Genomic DNA, 24,092 nt, shown 5'->3' with positions numbered 1-24,092 from the left:
CCGGGGTCCTCGCCGACCCGGCTCACCGCCTGTGGACTGTTTTATCCAGCAAAGGGGAGGAGGGTTACAAGTGCTTTCAAAAGCTATAGACGGTGGCTCAAGCGGTTGACCGCCTGCTCCCCACATGGGAGGACCTGAGTCCTCGGGGCCTCCTAAAAACAAACCAAAATAGAACAAGCTAGCGGACGAAGAAACCAACTCAGGGGAGTAGATAGGCTCAGTGGTTGAGCCCCAGCTTCCCACCTACGAGGCCTCGGGTTCAATCCCCCATCCTGGGGTACCTAAAAAAAAAAAAAAAATTATGGACATAATTACTGATAAGAATCATAGAGGGGCAGAAGTGGGAAGTCCCGTTCTAGAAAACTGAAAATCGAAGAGATGCCCCTCGCCAGTCTGAGAAAACGTCACTCCTTTTACCCTTGACACTTCCTAGGGGCTGGGCAAGGAGACACTTTGTCTAGAGCATTTCCCACCTTGGGTGGGGAGTATGAGAATCTAATATTATGTGCCAAAGTAACTGGGCTTAGTGCAGGTACATTCTTCTGATGAAAATTCAATAGCTTCCACCAGATTTTTAAAAAAAATTTTATTGTGGAACAAGAAAAATTTTCCTATTTTAACCACTTTCAAGTATACAACTCAGTGGTGTTAATTACATTCACGATGTTGTGCCTCCATCACCCCAAACAGAAACTCTGTCCCCATGAAGCATTAATTCTCCATCCCCCCTCCTCCTGCCCCACATAACCTCAAATCTACTGTCTGGCTTTATGAACTTGCACATTCTAGTTATTTCATATATGTGAAATCAAGCACTATCTTCCCTTTTGTGTGTGGCTTATTTCCTTCAACATGATGTCCTCAATATTCATCCATGTGTAGTATGAGAACTTCATTCCTTTCTATGGCTGAATAATATTCTATAGTATAAACAAGCCACGATTTCTTTACCCACACATCCCAGTGGACACTCGAGTTGCTGCCACTCTTTGGCTAGTGTGACGTTGCTATGAACATTAGGGTACAAGTTTGTTCAAGTCTCTTCAAGTCTTCATTCTCTTGGGTACATACCTAGGAGTGAGACTACAGGGTCAAACGGCAATTCTATACTTAATGTGAGGGCTTTTCCACAGCCAGCTCTACCACTTTACATTCCCACCACCAATGTACAAGAGTTCCATTTCTCCACATTCTTGGCAACACTGATTTTCCATGTTTTTTAAAAAAAATTATTAATAGCCATTCTAGTAGGTATGAAGTGGTATCTCATTGATGTTTTTGTTGTTTTTAAGGAGGTACTGAGATTGAACCCAGGACTTTGTACTTGGAAATCAGGCACTCAACCACTTGCAATTTCCTAGTGGCTAGTGATGAGCACCTTTTCATGTGCTTCCTGGCCATTTGTACATCTTCTCAGAGAAATGCCTGTTCAAGTCCATTTGCCCATTTTCAACTGGGTTGTCTTTCTACTCTTGAGTTATAGGAGTTCTTTATAAATTCTAGATATTAAACCCCTTCCAAAATGACTTCCAAATATTTTCTCCCATTCTCGAGGCTGTCTTCCCTTACTTGATAATGTCCCTTGATGATGCAATAAATAATAATAATTTTGGTGAATTTATCTATTGATTCTATGTTCCTTCTACTTTTGTAAAGCATTGCCTGACACAAGGTCCTGAAGATATTTCCCTGTATTTTCTTCTAAGAGCTGTATAGTTTTAGCTATTATGTTTAGGTTCATTTGAGTTACTTTTTGTGAAGTAGGAGTCCACTTTCATTCTTTTGCATGCGGATATCCAGTTTTCTTACCTCCATTTGTTGAAGAGACTATTCTTTCCCACACTCAGTGGATTTGGCACCCTTGTCAAAAATCAGCTAGCCATAGATGTATGGGTTTATTTCTGAACTCCCCATTCTTATTCCATTGGTCTCTATGTTGGTGGTCTTTCTAAGGTATATACTTCTAGGTATATACCCCAAAGAATTGAAAACAGGGACTTGAACAGGTATTTGTCCACTGATGTTCATGGCAGCACTATTCACAATAGCCAAAAAGTGGAAACAGCCTAAGGGTCCATCAATAGATACTGTACCAGTATCACACTATTTTGATTCCTGTAGCTTTATAATAAGTTTTGAAATTAGGACGCATGAGTCCTGCAACTTTGTTCATTTTCAAGATGGTTTTGGCTATTCAGAGCTCCTTACTTTTCCAAAGGAATTTGATGATTGGTTCTTCCATTTCGCAATGCAGGCTGTTGAAATTTTGACTGGGATTGCCTTGAATCTACAAATCACTTTGGATGGCTAGTGTTGTCATCTTAAAAATATTAAGTCCTGGAAAACGGACTTTGGCCCAGTGGTTAGGGCGTCCGTCTACCGTATGGGAGGTCCGTGGTTCAAACCCCGGGCCTCCTTGACCCGTGTGGAGCTGGCCATGCGCAGCGCTGATGCGCGCAAGGAGTGCCGTGCCACGAGAGGGTGTCCCCCGCGTGGGGGAGCCCCACGCGCAAGGAGTGCACCCGTGAGGAAAGCCGCCCAGCGTGAAAAAGAAAGAGCAGCCTGCCCAGGAATGGCGCCGCCCACACTTCCCGTGCCGCTGACGACAACAGAAGCGGACAAAGAAACAAGACGCAGCAAATAGACACCAAGAACAGACAACCAGGGGAGGGGGGGAATTAAATAAATAAATAAATCTTTTTAAAAAAAATATTAAGTCTTACAGTCCATGAACATGGGATGTCTTTCCAAATTTACTTATTTAATTTTGCTTAGCAAAGTTTTCTAGTTACTCATCTACAAGTCCTTTACAGCCTTGGCTAAAATTATTCCTAGATATGCGCTTCATTTAGTTGTTGTTTCAGATTGTTCCTTGTTGGTGTGTAAGAACAACACTGATTTTTGCATGCTTACCTCATACCCCGCCATTTGGCTGAATTCATTTATTAGCTCTTATAGATTCTTTGGAATTTCCTATATACAGGATCATATCATCTGAAAATAGGGAACATTTTACTTCCTTTCCAGTTTGGATGCCTTTTATTTCTTTTCCTTGCATAATTGTTCTGGCTAGAACTCCCAGGACAATGCTGAAAAGCAGTGGCAAAAGTGGGCATCCGTCTTGTTCCTGATCTTAGGGGGAAAGCCTTCAGTCTTTTCACTGTGGAGTACGTTAGCTATGGGTTTTTCATATATACAGCGTAACATGTCAAGGGAGTTCCTTTCTACTCCTAGTTTTCTGAGTGTTTTTAATCAAGGGTCCTGGATTTTGTCAAATGCCTTTTCGGCATCAGTTATCAGATGATCATGTGATATTTTTCCTTCCTTCTATTAATTAGTGTATTACATTAATTGATTTTCTTATGTTGAACCACCCTTGCATTCCTGGAATAAATCCCCCTTGGTCATTTTGTATAATACTTTCCATGCACCGTTGGATTCAGTTTGCTACACCAGATTCTTAACAAGAGTTATGTTCCAAAAAGGCTCTGATGGTCATTGTCCCCAGAGACTGGGCTCTCCATGGTTTGTGGTCTGGTAATGCCTAGCTCAGATGTGGTACTGCGTTATGGGCAGGCTTGGCGCAGGCCCAGTGAGCACTGAGTTGGGTTTGAAACAGGAAAATGAGGCCCCGAGAAAGAAGCCTGGAACCAAATGGAAGAAGAGGGAAATAGGGCCCTAGCCCAGTGCCTGTCCTCTGCAGCACTGAAGGCAGTGGCGGGTCACTTGGCTGTGCCCCACGTTCTGACCTTGCCACCTCCCCTTCCTCTTTAGCTTCCCCCGCTCACCTGCACTGACTCTCCCCAGGGACGCAGAGAGCTCCTGCCTCTGCGTTCTAGCTGGGCCCTCTCTCCCAAGCTTCAGAAGCCCACCCACCCCATATGGTTTCCCCAGGCTGGACTTCCAGCACGTCAAACCCATCACTTCCCCCAAAGCTCAGCTCCTGCCATTCCTGTTGACAGCATCGCCAACCGCTCAGCCACATGGACTGACCACCTCAGACATCCTGGCTTCTCCCTTCACCCCACGTCTACCACCCCCTCCCCTCAGTAAGTGGCCAAATGCTATCGAGTCACCTTCTGTCGTGTTGTTCACTGGGTTAGGCCCTCACCCTTTCTTACTAATCTCTGCCACATTCCCTTGCCAGAAGATCACCCACTGCCCTGCTTTGGCAGCTGTCCTGTGCCTCTGACAAAGACAGTCCAAGACACTGGACTCGCCCCGCCCCAGCCCACCCTTCTATCCCCATTCCTTACTCCAAACAAAGCTCTCCCAACAACCTGCACTCTCTGGGCCTTAGACACATGCCCACATTGGGGGCTTTCTGGGCTAGTCCCTACATTAAAGGCTCCACAGCCACATAAGTCTAGGGAAATCTGGCTAGCCTACCTTCCTTTGCATTTCTGTTCTGGTAAAGTTGGCAGAGATTACATTGGCCAGATGCTGGTGCCCCCGTTACTAGTGCTGCATAAAAATCATCCATGGCAGAAGACAACTCATGGATTCTGTAGGTTGGAATTTAGGCAGGGCACAGAAGAGATGGCTTGTCTCTGTTCAGGGCCTCAATTGGGAAGACACAAATAGCCGAGGGTGACTTGATGGCCAGGTACTGGAGTCATCTGCAGGTTATCGTCTCTCGCACGCCTGAAGCCTGGGCTGAGATGACTCCACTGGGGCTGCCAGCAGAGCCCCGGCACCTGGCTTCTCCACAGAGGTTGGCCTTCCCCACAGCATGGCAACTTCCAGACAGCTGGATTTCTTACATGGTGGCTCAGGGCTCCAAAAGCAAGTGTCCTCGTGACAAAGCAGAAGCTGCGCTGCCTTCTATGGCCTAGCCTTGAATGTCACATAGTGTTACTCTGCCACTCTCTACTGGTCAAAGCCATCCTAAGCCTGCCTAGGTTCTAGGAAAAGGGGACACAGACCCCGCCCTTCAATGGAAGGATGGCCAAAGAATTTACAATTGTTAAAACCTCCATACCTGGATTGTCTCTAAACCCTGTCCTCACTACCACCCAACATGGAGCCGTCCCCAACATCACTCGCCCAGCCACAAGTCTGCAGACAAAGGGAAAGCGTATCCTCAGGAAAACACTGGCAACAGCTGGGCCAACCCCAAGAAAACCCCCGAAAGGCAGAAGAGCCTAAGAAGCTTTGCTGGAGTCCATTTCCACCTCAACAGCTCCTCCCAAGCGCCGGCTCTGCTCTGTGCTCCCCGGGCACGGGCCTCCCTCCACTGACACCAAGGAGGCTACAGCTCAGGCTCCTCAGGGACAAGGGTGGGTGTGAGACGCTCCCTGACCACACCAGAGTCACCGGACCCACGGGCTACCAAAAACAGGAACCGCGACACCACGAACTCTCCAGGCGTCCCAGAAATCCGGGGGTTCCTGTGCTGCTACTAGGTTCACACACCACAGCTCCAAACAGGTCATGGGGGCTGCCAGGTACCAAGGCGACGGGCCCAATCGCTCCCATTCGGACAAAGTCAGGACTGGCTCCCCCTGCAATGCCATTATCACATACCCCCTTCCTCGGCCCTCCCTCCCCTTCCCCATCACCCAGGCCTGGAACCCAGCTGAACCTGGAAGATGCTCGGGAACTAGAGAAACAACGCGCGAAACCAACCAATGAAATCGTAACCAAAGTAGACACAGCAGGAGCCAAAAAAGGCAGCGACATGTGGGGAGCAGTAGAACGGGAAAAAGCCCTGCGTGGTCAGGGCCCCAGAGGGTCAGATGAGACGTGAGGTCCAGGGGGAAGGGGGTGGCAGGCGGGAGGAGAAGACAGGACCGGGAGCAGGAGACTGCGCCCTGCCCGCCGCCCTCACGCCGCCACGGCCAGCAGGCAGCCTGCCCCTCCCGTCAGAGCTTTTATTACGACAGCACTCGAAGGGCGCAGCCCACCTCCCGTCACGTCCTTGGGAAGGTGGCAGGCCTTCCCTGAGAGGAGAGACGCACGTCAGGCGGCGGCGTGAATGGCTCCTCTCGGGACGGGGCGCTCCTCTCACGTGGCGACGCCCCCTCTGAGGCCAGGGTGCTGCCGGGACAGCCTTCCTCCCCAGGATGCCCAGGCTTACACGGTCCACTTCAGGCACCTGCGGCCAGCAAGGAAGCCCGGGGTCAGGAGGGACGGCGGGAGGGCGTGGGGGTGGGCGCGGCTGAGGGGCCAAGCTCACCTGGTCTCCTGGTGGGTGCCCAGGCAGCGCACGGTGCAGTAGCGGGCGCCGCAGCTGACACAGGTGTACGGGGAGGGGAAGCCGCAGACAGCACAGAAGGGGCGCTGGGGCCGGGACGGCGGGCCCGCGCAGGCCGTCAGGTAGTTGGGGCCCTCGGCCACACTCAGGTTCTGGGGAGACAGGGCTCCGTGCCGTCTCCTCCCACCCATCGAGCGACCACCGGCACGCCTTCCCCGCGGGGCCCCCCAGGGCTGCTCCCCCCTTACCTGCTCCTCCAGCAGAGCCTGAAAGTTTTTTCGGAAGCGAAGTTTAAAATGATCACCTCGGGTTTTCTTCTTTTTCTTTCCTACGGTCAAGAACGAGTAGTTGGGAAACGGACTTTGGCCCAGTGGTTAGGGCGTCCGTCTACCACATGGGAGGTCCGAGGTTCAAGCCCCGGGCCTCCTTGACCCACGTGGAGCTGGCCCATGCGCAGTGCTGATGCGCGCAAGGAGTGCCGTGCCACACAGGGGTGTCCCCCGCGTAGGGGAGCCCCACGCGCAAGGAGTGCACCCGTAAGGAGAGCCGCCCAGCGCGAAGGAGGGAGCAGCCTGCCGAGGAATGGCGCCGCCCACACTTCCCGTGCCGCTGACGACAACAGAAGCGGACAAAGAAACAAGACGCAGCAAAAAGACACAGAGAACAGACAACCGGGGGAAGGGAGGGGAATTAAATAAATAAAAATAAATCTTAAAAAAAAAAAAAAAAAAAAAAGAACGAGTAGTTGCTCGACATCTGCCAAGGCACCATCTCTGTGGGTCTCGTCACCCCGGAAGCCCCTGTTCATTCCCTGCCCCATCCTCACCTGGCCTAGACTCTGCCTCTCTCCACCAGCCTTTCCCACTTACCCCCACTTCTCCAGGCCCAGCTACCTTCCTCCCCACACTCCCCAAGTCTGCGGCTTCACGGCAGGGCTGGAAGGGCTCTCTGAGCCCGACTCCATCTTCACTGTGCACGTGAGGAGACTGAGGCCCCGGCAGGAGGGGGCAGCTGGCTCGCAGTCACAGGACCAAGTCCCTGGTGGAGCCGGCGGAGCTCCCGGGTCACCTGCCTCCTGCCCACTGTTCTTCCCTCCACCCTGCCCGGGGCAGACCCTTCCCCGTCCTTCAGCCGTGTCTTTCCTGGTCGCCCAATCTTCCCTTCTCCCTGCACCCCACCTCACCAGTGTCCGCATCATCATCGAACTGAGGCAGCCTCTTGCCGAGCTGGGGGAGGCCCGCGTGGGGGTCGTCCTGGAAGTTGTCGTTCTCCAAGGCCTCGAGCTGCCTGTTGATGCGGCGCTGCCGGGCTGCCCGGTCCAGCACGCGCCGCTGTCCAGGGTCCTGCGAGCGGACTGGATGGGGCAGAGCGAGAAGGATGAGTCAGGGGCCGGGCAGGGGCACAGAGGAAAGGCTGGGGCGCCTTGGCTCTGGGCAGTGTGTGGAGGACGTCCAGGGGGCGGGGTGCCACAATTCTCTGATCTCACCCCCACCAGCAAGCCCTCGGCCCCTAGAGCTTCTCCCAATCTCTCGGCCCCTTCCGACTTTGCTTCTCCCAGCTAAGGCAGCTAATTCAGTCACCGTGCCTGTTCTCTAGCCCTTTGGCCCCAGCCTTCCCTCTGAATCCTGGACCTGGCCAATGAAATGCTTCCTTCACTGCTGGCAGGAATCGCACAACCGTGTCGACGGAAGCTGCTATATGTTCAGGGCTTCCAGGCTCAACGGGGATCCTGGTGCACTTGGCCTTCATGCTTAGCAATCTCATTTCCCACAAGGAAAGAAGGGCCACCCACAGGTCGAGATGCCCATCTTTCAGCCCACCCTGAAGCATAACTGCGTGGGCCCCCATCTTCCCCCTGTTCCACATGGATGCACCCCAAGTCCCACGGTCGAACCCAACCTTTGTCCTCCGGTCCCAGAGTCCATCTCCTCCCTCATGCATCTTCAACCCCTTCCTCCTGAAGTAGTACTTTCTCTTCAATAGAAAAACCTGCTAAACTCTCCCCAACTTCACAGCCACTCTTCCTTGAAAGAGGAGTCCATGTGATGTTCAGTCTACTCACCTGCCATCCACTCTTCAGCCCAGACAATCCGACTCCCACCTGACCATTCAATGGAAACCACTAGCACCAAATCCAGTGTGAATCCTGAAAATCCTCCTCTTACTTGGGTTCCCTATACCCTGTGGCTGTGCTGACCACCTCCCTTGGCCTAGACATTCCCATCCGTTGCCTCCAGGGCAGGAATGAAGGCTGGCCTTCTCCAGCTGGGGCTAGGCGTCTCAGTCGCCCATCCTGGCTGCTCCCCCACCTCCAGTGAGAAGGCTCTCAGTTTCTACATTCTTCCTGGGATTTCTAATCCAACCATGGGGCTCTCACTATCACCCACATGCGAAGGCCTCCAAAACTGAGTCCCTCAGTCCAGTACCTTCCCCTGAGCTCCAGAACTGGCTGTTCACCTGGCAGCAGGGAAATCATCTGCAGACCCCCTTGACAAAGCTAAAGCCCATCCCTCCGCCACTCCTTCCATGGAGCCTCTCTAAGTGGATGGAACCATCCAAGCAGACATCCAAACCAGGAACCTAGGAGGACCTTTAAACTTCTTTTTTCATTACCATACTCAGTTGTTCACTGTTCCACACAAAATATGTCTTTATTCATTAAAGAAATATGTATTGAGCGCCTGTACCCATAAAAACAATAGCAGCAGTGCCGGCAGCTGGCACTTCCTGGGACATACCATGAGCCAGGCACTGTACTAAGCCCTTGGCATAAGTGAAATCTGTCAGTTCTCCCAACAACCCCATGAGACAGGGGTCATTAGCCTCCCCAGTCACCTGAGGTTCAGAGGTTAAGAAACTCGCCCCAAGTTCACACAGCCAGTAAGTGGCTGGGTCAGAATTCAAACCCAGAACTGCCCAGCATCTGAACACACATTCTTGACCACTGTACTCCACCGCCTCCCACCAGAGAGCCACGCAGCCACAGGGTGCTGGGGTACAAACAATTCAACAGACGATGACAGCACAGCAGACCCTGCGCAGAGGGGGTGTGTCGAGTGCTATGTGACACACAGAAGAAACACCTCACCTGGCCTTGGAGTGGCCAGGGAGGGCTTCCCAGAGGGAGGCAAGCCCAGGATGAGACCTAACCAGTGAAGAGAAGGTGGCCTGGCTGGGGGAGAGGGGACAGTGCTTCAGGCCTTGGAGCCAGCATGCGAGACGGCCAGGATGGGGGCCCAAGGTGCCTTCAGTAAAGTGGAAGAAGTTCAGTGGGGCTGGGGCGCAGAGAACGGGGGGAGGGGCGGCAAGGGCAGCCAGGCCACTAAGAGCCACAACTTTAAGAACCTAAAGGAACTTGGATTGGGGTGTTTTAGTGAGGGTGATGGAGATCCAGTGAAGGGTTTTAAAAAGGAGTGGCATGAGTAGATTTAAGAGCAGATGAGGGGAAGCGGACTTGGCCCAGTGGTTAGGGCGTAGGTCTACCACATGGGAGGTCCGCGGTTCAAGCCCCATGTGGAGCTGGCCCATGCGCAGTGCTGATGCGCGCAGGGAGAGACGCCCAGTGTGAAAGAAAGTGCAGCCTGCCCAAGAACGGCGCTGCACACACGGAGAGCTGACACAATAAAGAGACAGATTCCCATGCCACTGACAACAACAGAAGCGGACAAAGAACAGGCAGCAAATGGATAAAGAAAACAGACAACTGGGGTGGGGGGGGGAGGGGAGAGAAATAAATAACATTTAAAAAATAAAAAAAATTAAAAAAAAGAGAAGATGAATCTGGCAGCAGCGTTGAGCCCCTCATCTTTCATCTGGACTGCTCAGTAACTTCCCAGCTGGCCTTGGAGCCTGGAGACCTGCCCTACACAATAGGTAGCCATGAGTCACATGTGGTTACTTAAACTTAAACTTAGATTTAAGTAATTAAATCTGCAATTAAATAAGAAAAACTGAGCTTCGGGCCCTGCCCTGATCAAGAAGGTACAGTGAGATGCTTCAGGGCTCTATCCCCCAAGAGAAGTTTTGACTAAAATCATCAAGAAGACACCAGGAAACAGCTAAAGGGCTGCAGTACCAGGGTGAGTACCCAGACAAGAAAACAGCAACTTAAGGGCGGTAGAATTGACTTCTGGAAAGACGTCGGACTAGAAAGACACAAACTCTCTTCTCTCCCAGAAAAAATAGCTAGAGGACAGACAGAAACGACCTGGAAAAACATCTTCTAGTGTTTAGGGCACCAAGAGAAGGCTGGACACTGCCCAGAAGGCAGAAGGGCAAAGGAAAAGAATCACGACAGCAAAACTGTGAATTAACAGCTGCAGCTGCAACTGCCAGCATCATCCCCAACCCTGCAGACACTTTTGAATTCCCAGGCCTCGGGGCCAGTGGCTACAGACAAAGGGAGCCTCAGGGAGCCACCTCCCCAGGAAAGTGGAGAAGGAGGGACACAACCTAAAGGTGACTCAGCTGTTGACCCTCAAGTTTGGTCTGCTGTGTCCCAGGAGCATTTCCAGGCCTGGTGGAGCCGCATCATTGTTTGCCTTGCGAGCCCGTAAGGAAATAAAGAGAGCCAACCCTCGCAATCTCCCTCTCTACTGACCAGGACTGGTTGTTGAGGACACAAAGGGGAGTAGAATTATTCCCTACTCAGGAAAAGGGAGGGGGCTGCCAGCAAAGGTTGGAGAACTGCCTCTGAGAAGTTTGAATTACAAGGCTCTTAGCTTCCAGGCAGGATCTTCTATCACACTGATCTAGTCCCTATTGCAGTGAACACTCTCCACCCAGGCTCTGAACTGAGAGGACGGGCAAAGAGCGCCATCTGCTGACCGAAAGAGGAAGTGCATGTGAGGAAACTGAAGTTTTTCCGTCCTTTACAGACTCTCTCCCCAAGGCCCTTGGAGCAAGTCTGCAACCTATTACTGGGTCCAGGGCACAGATATGAGCAGCTAACATGGACAATCATAAAGACCCAGAACAGGCTTAACCAAGAATCAAAGAATCAAAGAACAGCAGTAACACACAGCCTGCTGCCACTAAATCCTTATGAAAGAGAGAAACTGAGCATATGAGAAAAGCACCATCCTAATCAGATGCCTAGATATCAGCAAAAAATTACGAGCCATACTAAGAAAATGGAAGAAATTACCCAAGCAAAGGAATATATCAAAGCCCCAGAAGAGATATAGGATTTGAGACAACTAATCATCATGATGCACACGAATTTCCAAAATCAAATTAAAGAGTTGAAAGACAATATGGGTAAAGAGATAATGAACATCAAGAAGACATTGAGCAAACACAGAGAAGAACTTAAAAACCTGAATAGAAAAGTAAACAGAGCTCATGGAAATGAAAGATAGATGAGATAGAAAACACACTAGTGGTATACAACAGTAAACTTGACATGATAGAAAAATAAGTGATGCAGAAGACACAGTTGAAATAAAGGAGAGAAAAGAATGGAAATATTAAGCAGGGACTCAGGGAATTGAATGGTAATATGAAAAACAACAACGTATGTATCATAGGAGTTCCAGAAGGAGAAGAGAAAGGAAAAGGGGCAGAAAGAGTATCTGAGGAATAATGGCTGAAAATTTCCCAACTCTCATGAAAGAAATGAACTTACATGTCCAAGAAGTGCAATATATCCCAATCAGAATAAATGCAAATAGACCTCCTCCAAGACACATGCTACTCAAAATGTCAAACGTTGAAGATGACAATTCTGAGAGCAGCAAGGGAGAAGCAAACCATCACATACAAGGACACCCAGTAAGACTTAGCGCAGATTTCTCTTCAGAAACCACTGAAGCAAAAGGACAGTGGTATGATACAGTTAGGATACTGAAGGAGAAAAACTGCCAGCTGAGAATTCTTTATCCAGCAAAATTATCCTCAAATATGAATATGAATTTTAAATATTCACGAACGAACAGAAACTAAGAGTTCATAAAAAAGAATCCACCTTTGTAGGAAATATTAAAGGGAGCCTTACAGACTGAAAGAAAAAGACAGAAGAGAGAGGCTTGGAGGACAGTAGAGAAGTATAGCAGAAAGGATAACCAAGAGTAAAAAGGCAGGCAAAAATAAAATAAGACATTGGAAAACCAAAGAAAAAAATGGTGGAACTAAGTAATGCATTTCCAGTAATATCATTGAATGTAAATGGATTAAACTCTCCAATCAAGAGATATAGGCTGACAGAATGGATAAAAAAACATGAGCCATCCATATGTTGCCTACAAGAGACTCACCTTAAATCCAGGGATAAAAACTGACCAAAAGCAAAAGGTTGGGAAATAATACTCCATGCAAATAGTACCACAAAATGAGCAGGGGAAGCTACAATAGTATTGGACAAAAACACTTCAAATGGAAAAAAGTTGTAAGATACAGAAGGCCATTCTATAGTAATAGAAGGGACAATCCACCAGGAAGAAATAACAGTCATAAATATATATGCACCTAACAAGGGTGCCCCAAAATACATGGAACAAACACTGGCAAAACTGAAGGGAGAGATAGATGTTTTTACAATAATATTTAAGACTTCAACACACCACTTACATCACTAGATAGAACAACTAGACAGAAGATCTACAAGGAAACAGAATTTGAACAATATGATAAATGAGCTAGACCTAACAAACATAGACAGTCAGCGGGTTATACATTCTTCACAAGTGTCATGGGTCTTTCTCCAGGATAGACCACATGTTAGGTCATGAGGCAGGTCTCAAAAAATATAAAAATACTGAATTATACAAAGCACCTTCTCAGATCATAATGGAATGAAACTAGAAATAAGACAGGAAAGAGATAAATTCACCAATATGTAAAGGCTGAATAATATACTCCTAAATAATCAGTGGGTCAAAGAAGAAATTTTAAGTGAAATTAGTAAATATATTGAGACGAATGAAAATGAGAACACAAATTATCAACACTTATGAGATACAGCAAAGGCGATGTTGAGAGGGAAATTTATAGCCCTAAATGCCTATATTAAAAAAGAAGAGGGGAAGAGGACATAGCTCAACTGATAGAGCGTCCGCCTACCACATGGGAGGTCCAGGGTTCAATCCCCAGGGCCTCCTGACCCATGTGGTGAGCTGGCCCATACACAGTGCTGCTGTGCGCAAGGAGTGCCGTGCCATGCAGGAGCACCTCCACAAAGGGGTGCCCCATGTGTAAGGAGTGCGCCCCACAAGGAGAGCCACCCCGCATGCAAAAAGCGCAGCCTGCCCAGGAGTGGGACCGCACACACAGAGAGCTGACGCAGCAAGATGATGCAACAAAAAAGAGATGCAGTTTCCCAGTGCCTCTGGATAATGCAAAGCAGACACAGAAGAACACACAGTGAATAACACAGAGAGCAGACAATTTGGGAATGAGGGGGGAAGGGAGAGAAATAAATAAAATAAATCTCTTTTTTAAAAATGTGTGGCTCCTGCCTACCACATAGGAGGTTCCTGATTCAGATCCCGATGCCTCCTAAAGGAAGACAGCAAACTGATACAACAAAAGACACAAGAAGAGAAAACATAGTGAGAAATACAACAAATCTGGGAGCGGAGGTTCCCAGTGCCTTCTAAAGAAGACAGTGAGCTGACATGATGGGCAGGCGCGGTAAGCTGACACAGCAAGATGATGCAACAAGAGATATGGGGAGGAAACATAATAAGAGACACAACAAAGCAGGAACTGGAGGTGGCTCAAGCAATTAGGCACCGCGCTCCTATATCAGAGACCCTGGGTTTGGCTCTGGGTACCTCCTAAAGAAGCAAGGAAGATGAACAGACACGGCAAGTACAAACAACAAGGGGAATGGGTTGAAATAAATAAATCTTTAAAAAAAATTTTTATAAAAGAAGAGGAAGCAGGCGTGGTTCAAGCAGTTGGGTGCCCATCTACCACGAGGGGTTCCAGGTTTGGTTCCCGCTACCTTCTAAAGACCAGCAAGACAGCAGGCTGGCGCAGCGAGTGATGCAACAAGATGATGCAGTGAGATGACGCAATCAAAGGCACAGCAAGAAAACACAATAAGAAATACAACAAGCAGGGAGCAGAGGTGGCACAAGTGATTGATGCCTCCCTCCCACATGGGAGGTTCAGTTCCCCATGCCTCCTCAAAAAAAAAGAAGACAAACAGAGAACAGACAGCAAGCAAAAACAATGAGGTGGGGAGAAATAATAAAATAAATCTTAAAAAAAGAAGAAGAAAGAGCTAAAATCAAAGCTCTAACTGAACAACTGGAGAAACTAGAAAAAGAACAGCAAACCATCCCCAAAGCAAGCAAAAGGAAAGAAATAATAAAGATTAGAGCAGAAATAAATGAAATGGAGAACAAAAACTCAATAGAGAAATCAACAAAATCAAAAGCTGGTTCTTTGAGTAGATCAATAAAATTGACCAACCCTTAGCTAAACTAACAAAGAAACAGAGAGAGAAGATGCAAATAAATAGAATAAAAAATGAGAGGGGGGAAGTTACAACTGACCCCACAGAAATAAAAAGGATCATAAGAGGATATTATGAGAACTGTAGACAACCTAAATGAAATGGACAAATTTCTAGAAATGCACACATTGAAAGAGATTGAATCAGTCATCAAAAATCTCCCAACAAAGAAAAGTCTAGGACCAGATGGCTACACAGGTGAATTGTACCAAGCATTTTAAGAATTAACACCAATCCTGATTAAATTCTTCCAAAAATTTGAAGAGCAGGGAAAATTACCAAATACATTTTATGAAACCAACATCTCCTTAACACCAAAGCCAGATAAAGATACAAGTGGGAAGTGGATGTGGCAAAACAGCTGGGCACCTACCTACCACATGAGAGGTCCTGGGCTCATTTCCCAGTGTCTTCTAAAGAAGACAAGCAAGACAGAAAGCTGATGCAATGGGATGGCAGAGCAAGCTGATGCAACAAGATGATGTAACAAGGAGACGCAATGAGAGATCCAACAAGCAAGAAGCAGAGGTGACTCAAGCACCTCCCTCCCACCTGGTCCCAGGGTGTCCTAAAACAAAAGAAGACAACAAGCAGACACAGAGAGCAGATAGTGAGCTCAAACAATGAGGGGGATAAGAAATAAGTAAATAAAAATAAATCTTAAAAAAAATGACACTATGAGAAAAGAAAATTACAAGAAAATAGATGTAAAAATTCCCAACAAAATATTTGCAAAGAGAATACAACAGCACATCAAAATAATTAATTAAATTCCATGATCAAATGGGATTTATTCCTGGTATGCAAAAGTGATTCAACATAAGAAAATCAATTAACATAATACACCACATTAACAAATTGAAGGGAAAGAAACACGTGATCATCCTGATAATGCAGAAAAGGCATTTGACAAAATCCAGCATCCTGTTTTTTTTCTTTCTAAAGGTTTACTTATTTCTCCCCCCTCCCCCAATCTGCTCTCTGTGTTCATCTGCTGTGTGTTCTTCTGCATCTGCTTATATTTCCATTAAGGGGCTCTGGGAACTGATCCTGGGACCTTCCAGAGTGAGAGGGAGGCGATCATTCTCTTGCACCACCTCAGCTTCCTGTTCTGCTACATCTTCTTATAGTCTCTCCTCTGTGTCTCTTGTTGGGTCATCTTGCTGTGCCAGCTCTCCATGTGGGCCAGCACTCCTGCATGGGGTGGCTTTCCCGTGTAGGGCGGCACTCCCACGTGGGGCAGCACTCCCACGTGGGCTGGCACTCTGTGAGGGCCAGTTCACCGCATGGGCCAGCTTGCCTTCACCAGGAGGCCCTGGGCATCAAACCCTGGACCTCTTATATGGTAGACGGGAGCTCAACTGCTTGAGCCACATCCGTTTCCCTAGCACCCTTTTTTTTTTTTAAGATTTATTTTATTTATTTATTTCTCTCCCCTTTTCCCCCCACCCTGATTGTCTGTTCTCTGTGTCTATTTGCTGCATCTTCTTTGTCCACTTCTGTTGTTGTCAGCAGCACGGGAATCTGTGTTTCTTTTTGTTGTGTCATCTTGTTGTGTCAGCTCTCCGTGTGGGCAGCACCATTCCTGGGCAGGCTGCACTTTCTTTTGCGCTGGGCGGCTCTCCTTATGGGGCGCACTCCTTGCGCATGGGGCTCCCCTACATGGGGACACCCCTGCATGGCACGGCACTCCTTGTGCACATCAGCACTGCGCATGGGCCAGCTCCACACGGGTCAAGGAGGCCCGGGGTTTGAACCGTGGACCTCCCATGTGGTAGACGGACGCCCTAACCACTGGGCCAAGTCCGCCGCCCCCAGCATCCTTTCTTGATAAAAACATTTTGAAAGATAGGAATGGAAGGAAAATTCCTCAATATGGTAAAAGGCATATATGAAAAAAACCCCACAGGCAACATCGTACTCAAAGGGGGGGGTGAAAGTTTTCCCTAGAGGGAAAAAACAAGGATTGGGAACAAACAAGGACGCCCACTATCATCACTGTTATTCAACACTGTAATAGAATTTCTAGGTAGAGCAATTAAACAGGAAAATAAATAACGGGCATCCAAATTGGAAAAGAGGAATTTAAAACTCTCACTATTCGCAGAAGACATGATCCTATATTTACAAAATTCTGAAATATCTTATGACAAAGCTGCTTGAGCTAACAAACAAATTCAGCAAAGTGGCAGGATACAAGATCAACACACAAAAATGAGTAATGTTTTTGTACACTAATACTGAACAATCTGAGGAGGAAATCAGGGGGAAAACAACAAAAAGACTCAAATACCTAGGAATTAATTTGACCAAAGTAGTACAGGACCCATACGCAGAAAACTACAAAACAACGCTAAAAGAAATAAATGAAGACCTAAACAAATGTAAAGACACTCTGTGTTCATGGACTGGAAGACTAAATATTGTGAAGATGTCAATCCTACCCAAACTGTTTTATAGAGTCAATGCAATACCAATCAAAATTCCAACAGCCTACAGTACAGAAATAGAAAAGGTAACTACCAAATTCATTTGGAAGGGAAAGTGCACCCGAATAGCCAAAAGCATTCTAAAAAAGAAGAGCGACATGGGAAAAGTTTCACTGCCTGACCCTGAAACATATTACAAAGCTACAGTGGTCAAAACAACATAGTATTAGCATAAAGAGAGAAACATTGATCGGTGGAATATAATTGAGACTCCAGAAATAAACCCTCACCTCTATGCCCAATTGGTTTTTACAAACCTATCAAGTCCACATTGACAGGACAAAATATAAATATATTTATATTCATGTAAGTATAAATCCAACAAATGGTGCTGGGAGAACTGGATATCCATAACCGAAAGAATGAAAGAGGATCCCTATCTTACTCCCTATACAATCAATTCAAAATGGATCAAAGACCTAAATATAAAAGCCAGGACCAAAAAACTAACAGAAGAAAATATAGGGAAACATCTTCAAGACCTTGTAGTAGGTGGTAGTTTCTTGGGCCTTACAATCAAAGCACAAGCAACAACAGAAAAAAACAGGTAAGTGGGACCTCCTCAAAAGTGAACACTTTTGTACCTCCCTGGACTTCGTCAAAAGGGTGACAAGGCAGCCAACTCAATGGGGGAAAATATTTGAAATCACATCTCTTACAGGGGTTTAATATCCAGGATATATAAAGAGATACTACAATTCAATAATAAAGAAACAAATGACTCAATTTTAAAAATGGGCAAAAGACGTGAATAGACATTTGTCCAAATAAGAAAAATACAAATGGCAAAGAAAATATGAAAAAAATGTTCAACATCACTAGCAATTAGGGAAATGTGAATCAAAATTACAATGAGGTATGATTTCACACCCATTGGATGGGCTACTATTAAAAAAAAGAGAAAACTACATGTGTGGGAGAGGATGTGGCAAGATAGGAACTCTTGTTCACTGTTGATGGGAATGCAGAATGGTACAGCCACTGTGGAGGACTGTTTGGCAGTTCCTAAAGAATGGGGTGGTATTGCCAGGTAACATGGGTATATACCCAGAAGAACTGAGAGCAGTGACTGAACAGACATCTGCACACCAATGTTCACAGTGGCATTATCCATGATTGCCAAAAGATGGAAACAACCCAGGCGCCCATCAACCAATAAATGGAGAAACAAACTGTGGTGTATACACAACATGGAATATTATGCAGCTCTAAGAAGAAATGAAGTCATGATGTATATGACAACATGGATGAACTTGGAGGATACTGAGTGAAACAAGTCAGACACAAAAGGACAAATACTATATGATTGCACTAGTATGAACTAATATATTTTGTAATCTCATGAAATTAATAACTTGAATATGGATCACGAGAAAATAGAATGAGGTTAGATGATGAAAAGATGAAGGTTAACTTGTGCTGAGCTGGTAAAAAGGATGTGTGTTAATCTTTGGAAATGAAAAGGTGAAAGCACAACATAGTATGGGGATGATAGTGGCTGAAAGGGAATGTCTAAGGTCATGTATATAACTAAAAGGAAAGCTAAAAATGTAACATGGGACTGTACAGCATAATAATACCACATGTGAAATATGAAATATGGGTAAAATTATATATCTAAGACCATTTTTCTTTGAAACGGAATGAATTCATGTTAATACTACAAGATGTTAATATCACACACACACAAAAAAACATTTAAAAGTGGAAGAAACCAGACACAAAGCACTACATATTGTATGATACCAGTTATATAAAATGTAAATATAAATCAATTTATAAAGATGAAGTTAATTAGTGGTTATATAGGGCTGATGAAGGATAGAGGATTGAGAGATGACTGCTAAGGGGTGTGGAGTTTTTCTACTTGGAGTAACGAAATTGTTCTAAAATTTTTGCGGTGATGAATGCACAATATTGTGATTATACTAAAAGCCACTGATTATACAATTTGGATAGACTGTATGGTATATGAATATACATCAATAAAACTGCTTAAAAATAAAATTTTTTAAATGTGCAAAAATAGTCAGAAATAGCAGCTATGTATGGCAGGGGAAGCATAGCTAGATTGAGAGGTGAAGGATTTTCTGGTTTGTTTGTCTGGTTTTTGTTTACTATTATTACCCCAGCCTATTGATGTACTGTATAAAGTCATATCCACCACCCTCCAGGGGCGGGCTGAAGTCTCTTTTCAGACCCCCAGCACTGGGAGAGCTTCCGAATAAACTTTCTGCCTGTAACCATTAGTCTCTGTGTCCCAGTTAGCACCATTTCTCTAATATGTATTGATAAAACTAATTCTTAAAAAAAAAAAAGCTATAGGATCTCTTGGTGCCCTGGATGGCCCCTCTAAACTCATCGTATGGCACTCACACAGGTCAATCTGCAAATACAGAGAAAGGTATGGGTGATTTTTTTTTATTCTTTGTTTTCTTTTATTATTAATGCCTGGCATTCAAGGGTAGCTCTGTCATAACACTAGCTGGATACAAGCTTAAGGGTCGATGCCTCAGAGTCTAAATTCCAATGATAACATACTAAAATATAAAATGTCTAAGTTTCAATGAAAGATTACAAAACAGGGAAGCAGATGTGGCTCAAGTGACTGAGCTCCCGCCTACCACATGCAAAGTCCCAGGTTCAGTTTCCAGTGCCTTCTAAAGAAGACAAGCAAGACAGCAAGCTGACAGAAGATAAGACACAAGGAAGAACATAACGAGAGACACAACAAAGCAAGGAATGGAGGCAGCTCAAGCAACTTATGTACCTCCCTCCCACATCAGAGGTCCCGGGTTTGGTTCCCAGTGCCTCCTAGAAAAACAAGGAAGATGAACAGCACAACAAGTACAAACAATGAGGGGGTGGAGAGAAATAAATAAAAATAAATCATAAAAAAATTACAAAACATACAAAGAAACAGGAAGTGGTGGCCCAGGCTATGGAGAAGATGAAAGCTTTAGAAACTGTCAATAAAGAGGATCAGACCTGGGACATTTCCAAATACTTTTTCAAAAATGGACCTAAATATGCTCAAAGAGCTAAAGGAAAACATGGATAAGAGCTCAAGGAAATCAGGAAAACAACAGATGTACACAAAGAGCATACCAATAGAGATGGAAATTATGGAAAGAAGCCAAACACAGCAGAAGACCACAGGGACAGAAATAAAAAAATTCCCCAGAGAGGTTCAACAGCAGATTGGAGCTGGCAGAAGAAAGAATCCGTGAACTTGAAGACACGACAATAGAAATTATCCAGTCTGAAGAACAGAAAGAGAAAATGAAGAAAAGTGAACAGGGAGCCGACGTGGCTCAAGAAGCTGAGTGTCTGTTTCCCACATGGGAGGTCCTGGGTTCAGTCCCCAGTGCCTCCTGAAAACAACAACACAACAAGCAAACAAATGGAAAACCCAACTCTGAGAAGCCTATGTGTCTCAGTGGTTGAGTGTCAGCTTCCTATATACAGGGTCCTGGGTTCAATCCCCAGCCCCAGTACCTCAAAAAAAGAGAAGAAACTAGCCTGTAGAACCTCTGGGACACCGTCAAGTGTACCAAGGTAGGCACTGTAGGAGTCTCAAAAGGAGAAGAGAAAGGGGCAGAGGAACGATTCAAGGAAATTATGGCTGGAAACTTCCCAAATGTAACAAAAGATATGAATGTATGTACACATCTAAAACACTCAACAAATCCCAAAAAGAACAAATCCAAATAGACCTGTACTGCAACATATTATAATTAAAACTGTCAAATACCAAAGATAAAAGAGAAAATTCTGCAAGTCACAAGAGAGAAGCAATGTGTCACGTAAAATGGAACCTCAATAAGACTAAGTGCCAATTTCTCATTAGAAACCAAGAAGGCAGTGGGATGACATAATTAAAGTGCTAAAAGCAAAAAACTGTAGGGAGTGGATGTGGCTCAAGTGATTGAGCTCCTGTCTCCCAAACAGGAGGTTTCACATTCAGTTCCCAGCGCCTCCTGAAAAAAAAAAAAAAACACAAGAAAAACAAACAAAGATAAAAAACAACTCCGGGAAGCCAATGTGGCTCAGTTGTTGAGCGCCAGCTTCCCATATATGAGGCTGCAGGTTCAATCCCTGGCCTCCAGTACCTCAAAAAAAAAAAAAAAAAAAAATTGCAGTCAAGAATTCTGTATCTGGCAACACTGTCTTTCAGAAATGAGAGAGAGGTTAAGACACTCCCAGATAAACAAAAGCTGAGGGAGTTCATCACCACTAGACTGGCCTTACAAAAGTTGCTAGAGAGAGTTCTGCAGGTTTAAAGGAAAGGACAATAGATCTAATAAGGGATCAGTGAGCTTGTATTGAAACTCAAAAAACATTATTCTTATGAGGACATGTTGGTGTGGGTGTGATATATTTACCAAATAATACATAATATAGTGTGGACTTAGTAAGGGGACCATGGTTTCCAGCTGACTGGCAAAGGGGTCCGTGGAACAAAAAAGGTTAGGGACCCCTGCAGTAGACTGAAGCTGCTCATAGAAATAAAGATCTCTAGTAAGAGTAATGACATGGGTAAATACAAATGCCAGTTCTATTATATTTTTGGTTTGTAACTCCACTTTTTACTTCCTACAGTTTCTAAAAGGCAAATACAGAAGATTGTTATGGATTTAGGATGTTAAATTTAAGCCCCATGGTAACTACAAAGAAAAATCAGATACTATGCCAGCTCATGGAGAAAGTACAGTACAGGGCACCAGAGTGGTAGGACAGGGGTATTGGGGAGTTAATGCATAATGGGAATAAGGTTTATGTTTGGGGAGATGGGAAAGTTTTAGAAATGGAAGGTGGTGAATCACACTATGAATGTGATTAATCCCACTGAGTTGTACACTTTGGCGAGGTTGAAATGAGGAAGTGTATGTGTCCACAATTAAAATAAAAATAGAAGAATGAGCAACTAAAAAGATGATGACAATTAAATACGATGCTTAACACTGGGCAGGAGAAAAGGCTCAAAAGACATTATTGGGACATGAAAAAAGTGGAATATGGACAATAAGTATTTTATCAATGTTAAACTTCCTCAACTTGATAACTGCATTTAAGGTACTTACATCATGAATATCCTTGTTTTTAGGAAATATACGGCAGCATTAATTGCTCATGGAGCATGATGTATACAATCTATAAGCAAGTATTCAGAAAATGGATTCATAGATAGACAGATGTATGGATGGATACAGATGGGTGATTAGAATGATATGCCAAATGTGACAAAAGTCAAAATTGGTGATCTGGGCATGTGGAAGGCTAGGAATCTGCTGGAGGTCTTTGTATGGGATTTAAATTATTTTTGTAACTGTTCTGTAAGTTTGAAAGTATTTCAAGATAAGTATTTAAAAATTAAATAAAATTTAAAATTCAGTTCCTCTGTTGTTGCAACAGCTTGCATCAGTTGCAAGTGCTCAAGCCACAAGTGGTTAATGGCTAACATATCGGCCGGTGCAGATTAAGAACATTTCCAACACTCTTAGTTCCTCCAATCCATCTCCAGACTGACGGGAGACCTGCCTGTCCAAAAGATAAATACGCTTCCGTCATTCCCCTCCCTTAAAAGCCTTTGGTGGCTCCGCACCGCGCTCTCCGTTGACTTCAAACGCCTCAGCAGTGTAAACGTAGCTTTTTTCCCAGGCCTCCGGGCACCCAAGCTGCAATCACGAATGTGGCTCCCTAAACAACTTGCTTTTTCTTGTTTGCCTGCCTTCGCACATGCGGTTCCAGCTGCCGCGAGTAAATCCCCGGGCACCTCCACTGAGCGGAACTGTAAATTTACTTTCACGCCTCAGTGCAAGCGTTTTCTCTCTCCAAGTCTTCACGGTCCCCTACTTTCCAGAGTCACCTAGCCCCCGTGCCCCGCTCCGCCGTAGCACGTATCAACTCTGAAATGCTCTGGTACATCCGCGTGGCCGTCTCCCTCCCAGAAAGCCCGTTCTTGCATTATAGTGTTCTTTTTCCCCTCTCCATCCTCAATGCTTGGGGCAGGCTTCCAAAAAATGGATGTTTTTTTTTTGGGGGGGGGGGGGGGGCGGGGACCTGGACGCCAGCACCCGAAGGCCCGGGCAAGGATTTGAGCTGGATAACTGGATGAGAAAAATCCCAGGGCAGGTTCCGATTCGGGAAGAAGGAGGCCAACAGTCAGGGAGTCACTTACCCGAAGTCTTTTTCTCCACCATTGCCACAGCAGAGTTGCCGGAAGGGGCTGCTGCGCACGCGTGTTAAGTCACCGGCGTGGTAGGGGCATCATCACTTCCGGCAGCGTGTACTTCTGCGCGTGCGCAAACTAAACCGGAAGCTCGGGCCGTTGAGTGATGTTCCCTTGGAGACAAGAAAGCTTTCCGCCATATTTCATCGGGGCAAAACTACTTCCGGCCCGAGCAGAATTGGGTACACTGAGGACCCCTGAAATGGGTCACTTTAAAGAGGTGCTATCGGTGGTCTTCCGAGAAACCTCGTTTTCCTTTGGTCCTTCTGATGATGCCACCATCACAAAAGCAGCCCCCGGTGCTTCTCCCCCCGGGCGGCAGAGGGCGTGGGCCGGACTTCCCAGGACGTGGGCAGGCTGGAGTGGGAAATCCGAGAAGCCCCTAGTGGCCCCGTGACGAAAGCCCCAGCCTCGCGCGGGCTCCTGTTCCGCCGCAGCCTCCCCGGCCTGCTTCCTCCCTGTGGTGGGTCCAGGACTCGCCTCCGCTCCGCGGGCCACGCGCGCTCTCCCCGGCTGCGCTCGGCCGTCCCGGCAGGGCCGCGGCCAGGACCCGCCCGCAGCTCCCGCGCGACCCTCGGCCAAGGGCCCCTTCCCCTCTCCCGCCTTGGTTTTCCTAATCGGTCAGAAGTCCCGGGCGGCGCCGCGCGCCCCCCGCAGCCGCGCGCGCCCCCGGGACAATCCTCGCCTTGTCTGGGGCGCCGGCATCGAGAGTTT

General features: G+C 46.4%; 1 protein-coding gene across 1 annotated transcript; it reads right to left on the bottom strand.

The window, feature by feature from the left end:
* Window positions 1–571: 571 nt before the first annotated feature.
* On the bottom strand, window positions 572–23,518 carry ZNHIT1 (zinc finger HIT-type containing 1). The gene is made up of 5 exons (XM_004482119.3): window positions 23,328–23,518; window positions 7,380–7,550; window positions 6,445–6,524; window positions 6,179–6,348; window positions 572–6,097 (listed from the first exon to the last, which is right to left on the bottom strand). Exons 1-5 carry the CDS (start codon window positions 23,347–23,349, stop codon window positions 6,076–6,078), a joined length of 465 nt encoding a protein of 154 aa, XP_004482176.1. The 5' UTR covers window positions 23,350–23,518; the 3' UTR covers window positions 572–6,075.
* Window positions 23,519–24,092: the final 574 nt, after the last annotated feature.

This window comes from Dasypus novemcinctus, chromosome 23 (genome assembly GCF_030445035.2).
Source record: "Dasypus novemcinctus isolate mDasNov1 chromosome 23, mDasNov1.1.hap2, whole genome shotgun sequence".
In the NCBI taxonomy this organism is placed as follows: domain Eukaryota; kingdom Metazoa; phylum Chordata; class Mammalia; order Cingulata; family Dasypodidae; genus Dasypus; species Dasypus novemcinctus.
This window is presented reverse-complemented; position numbering and strand designations above follow the sequence as displayed.

Excerpts from the sequence above, each read along its gene's own strand:
- ZNHIT1 (XM_004482119.3), bottom strand. The coding sequence starts at position 23,349 with ATGGTGGAGAAAAAGACTTCGG. Across the intron at positions 7,551-23,327 it reads GGTGGAGAAAAAGACTTCGG|TCCGCTCGCAGGACCCTGGA; the intron begins GTAAGTGACTCC and ends TGCCCCATCCAG. Across the intron at positions 6,525-7,379 it reads CGATGATGATGCGGACACTG|GAAAGAAAAAGAAGAAAACC; the intron begins GTGAGGTGGGGT and ends TCTTGACCGTAG.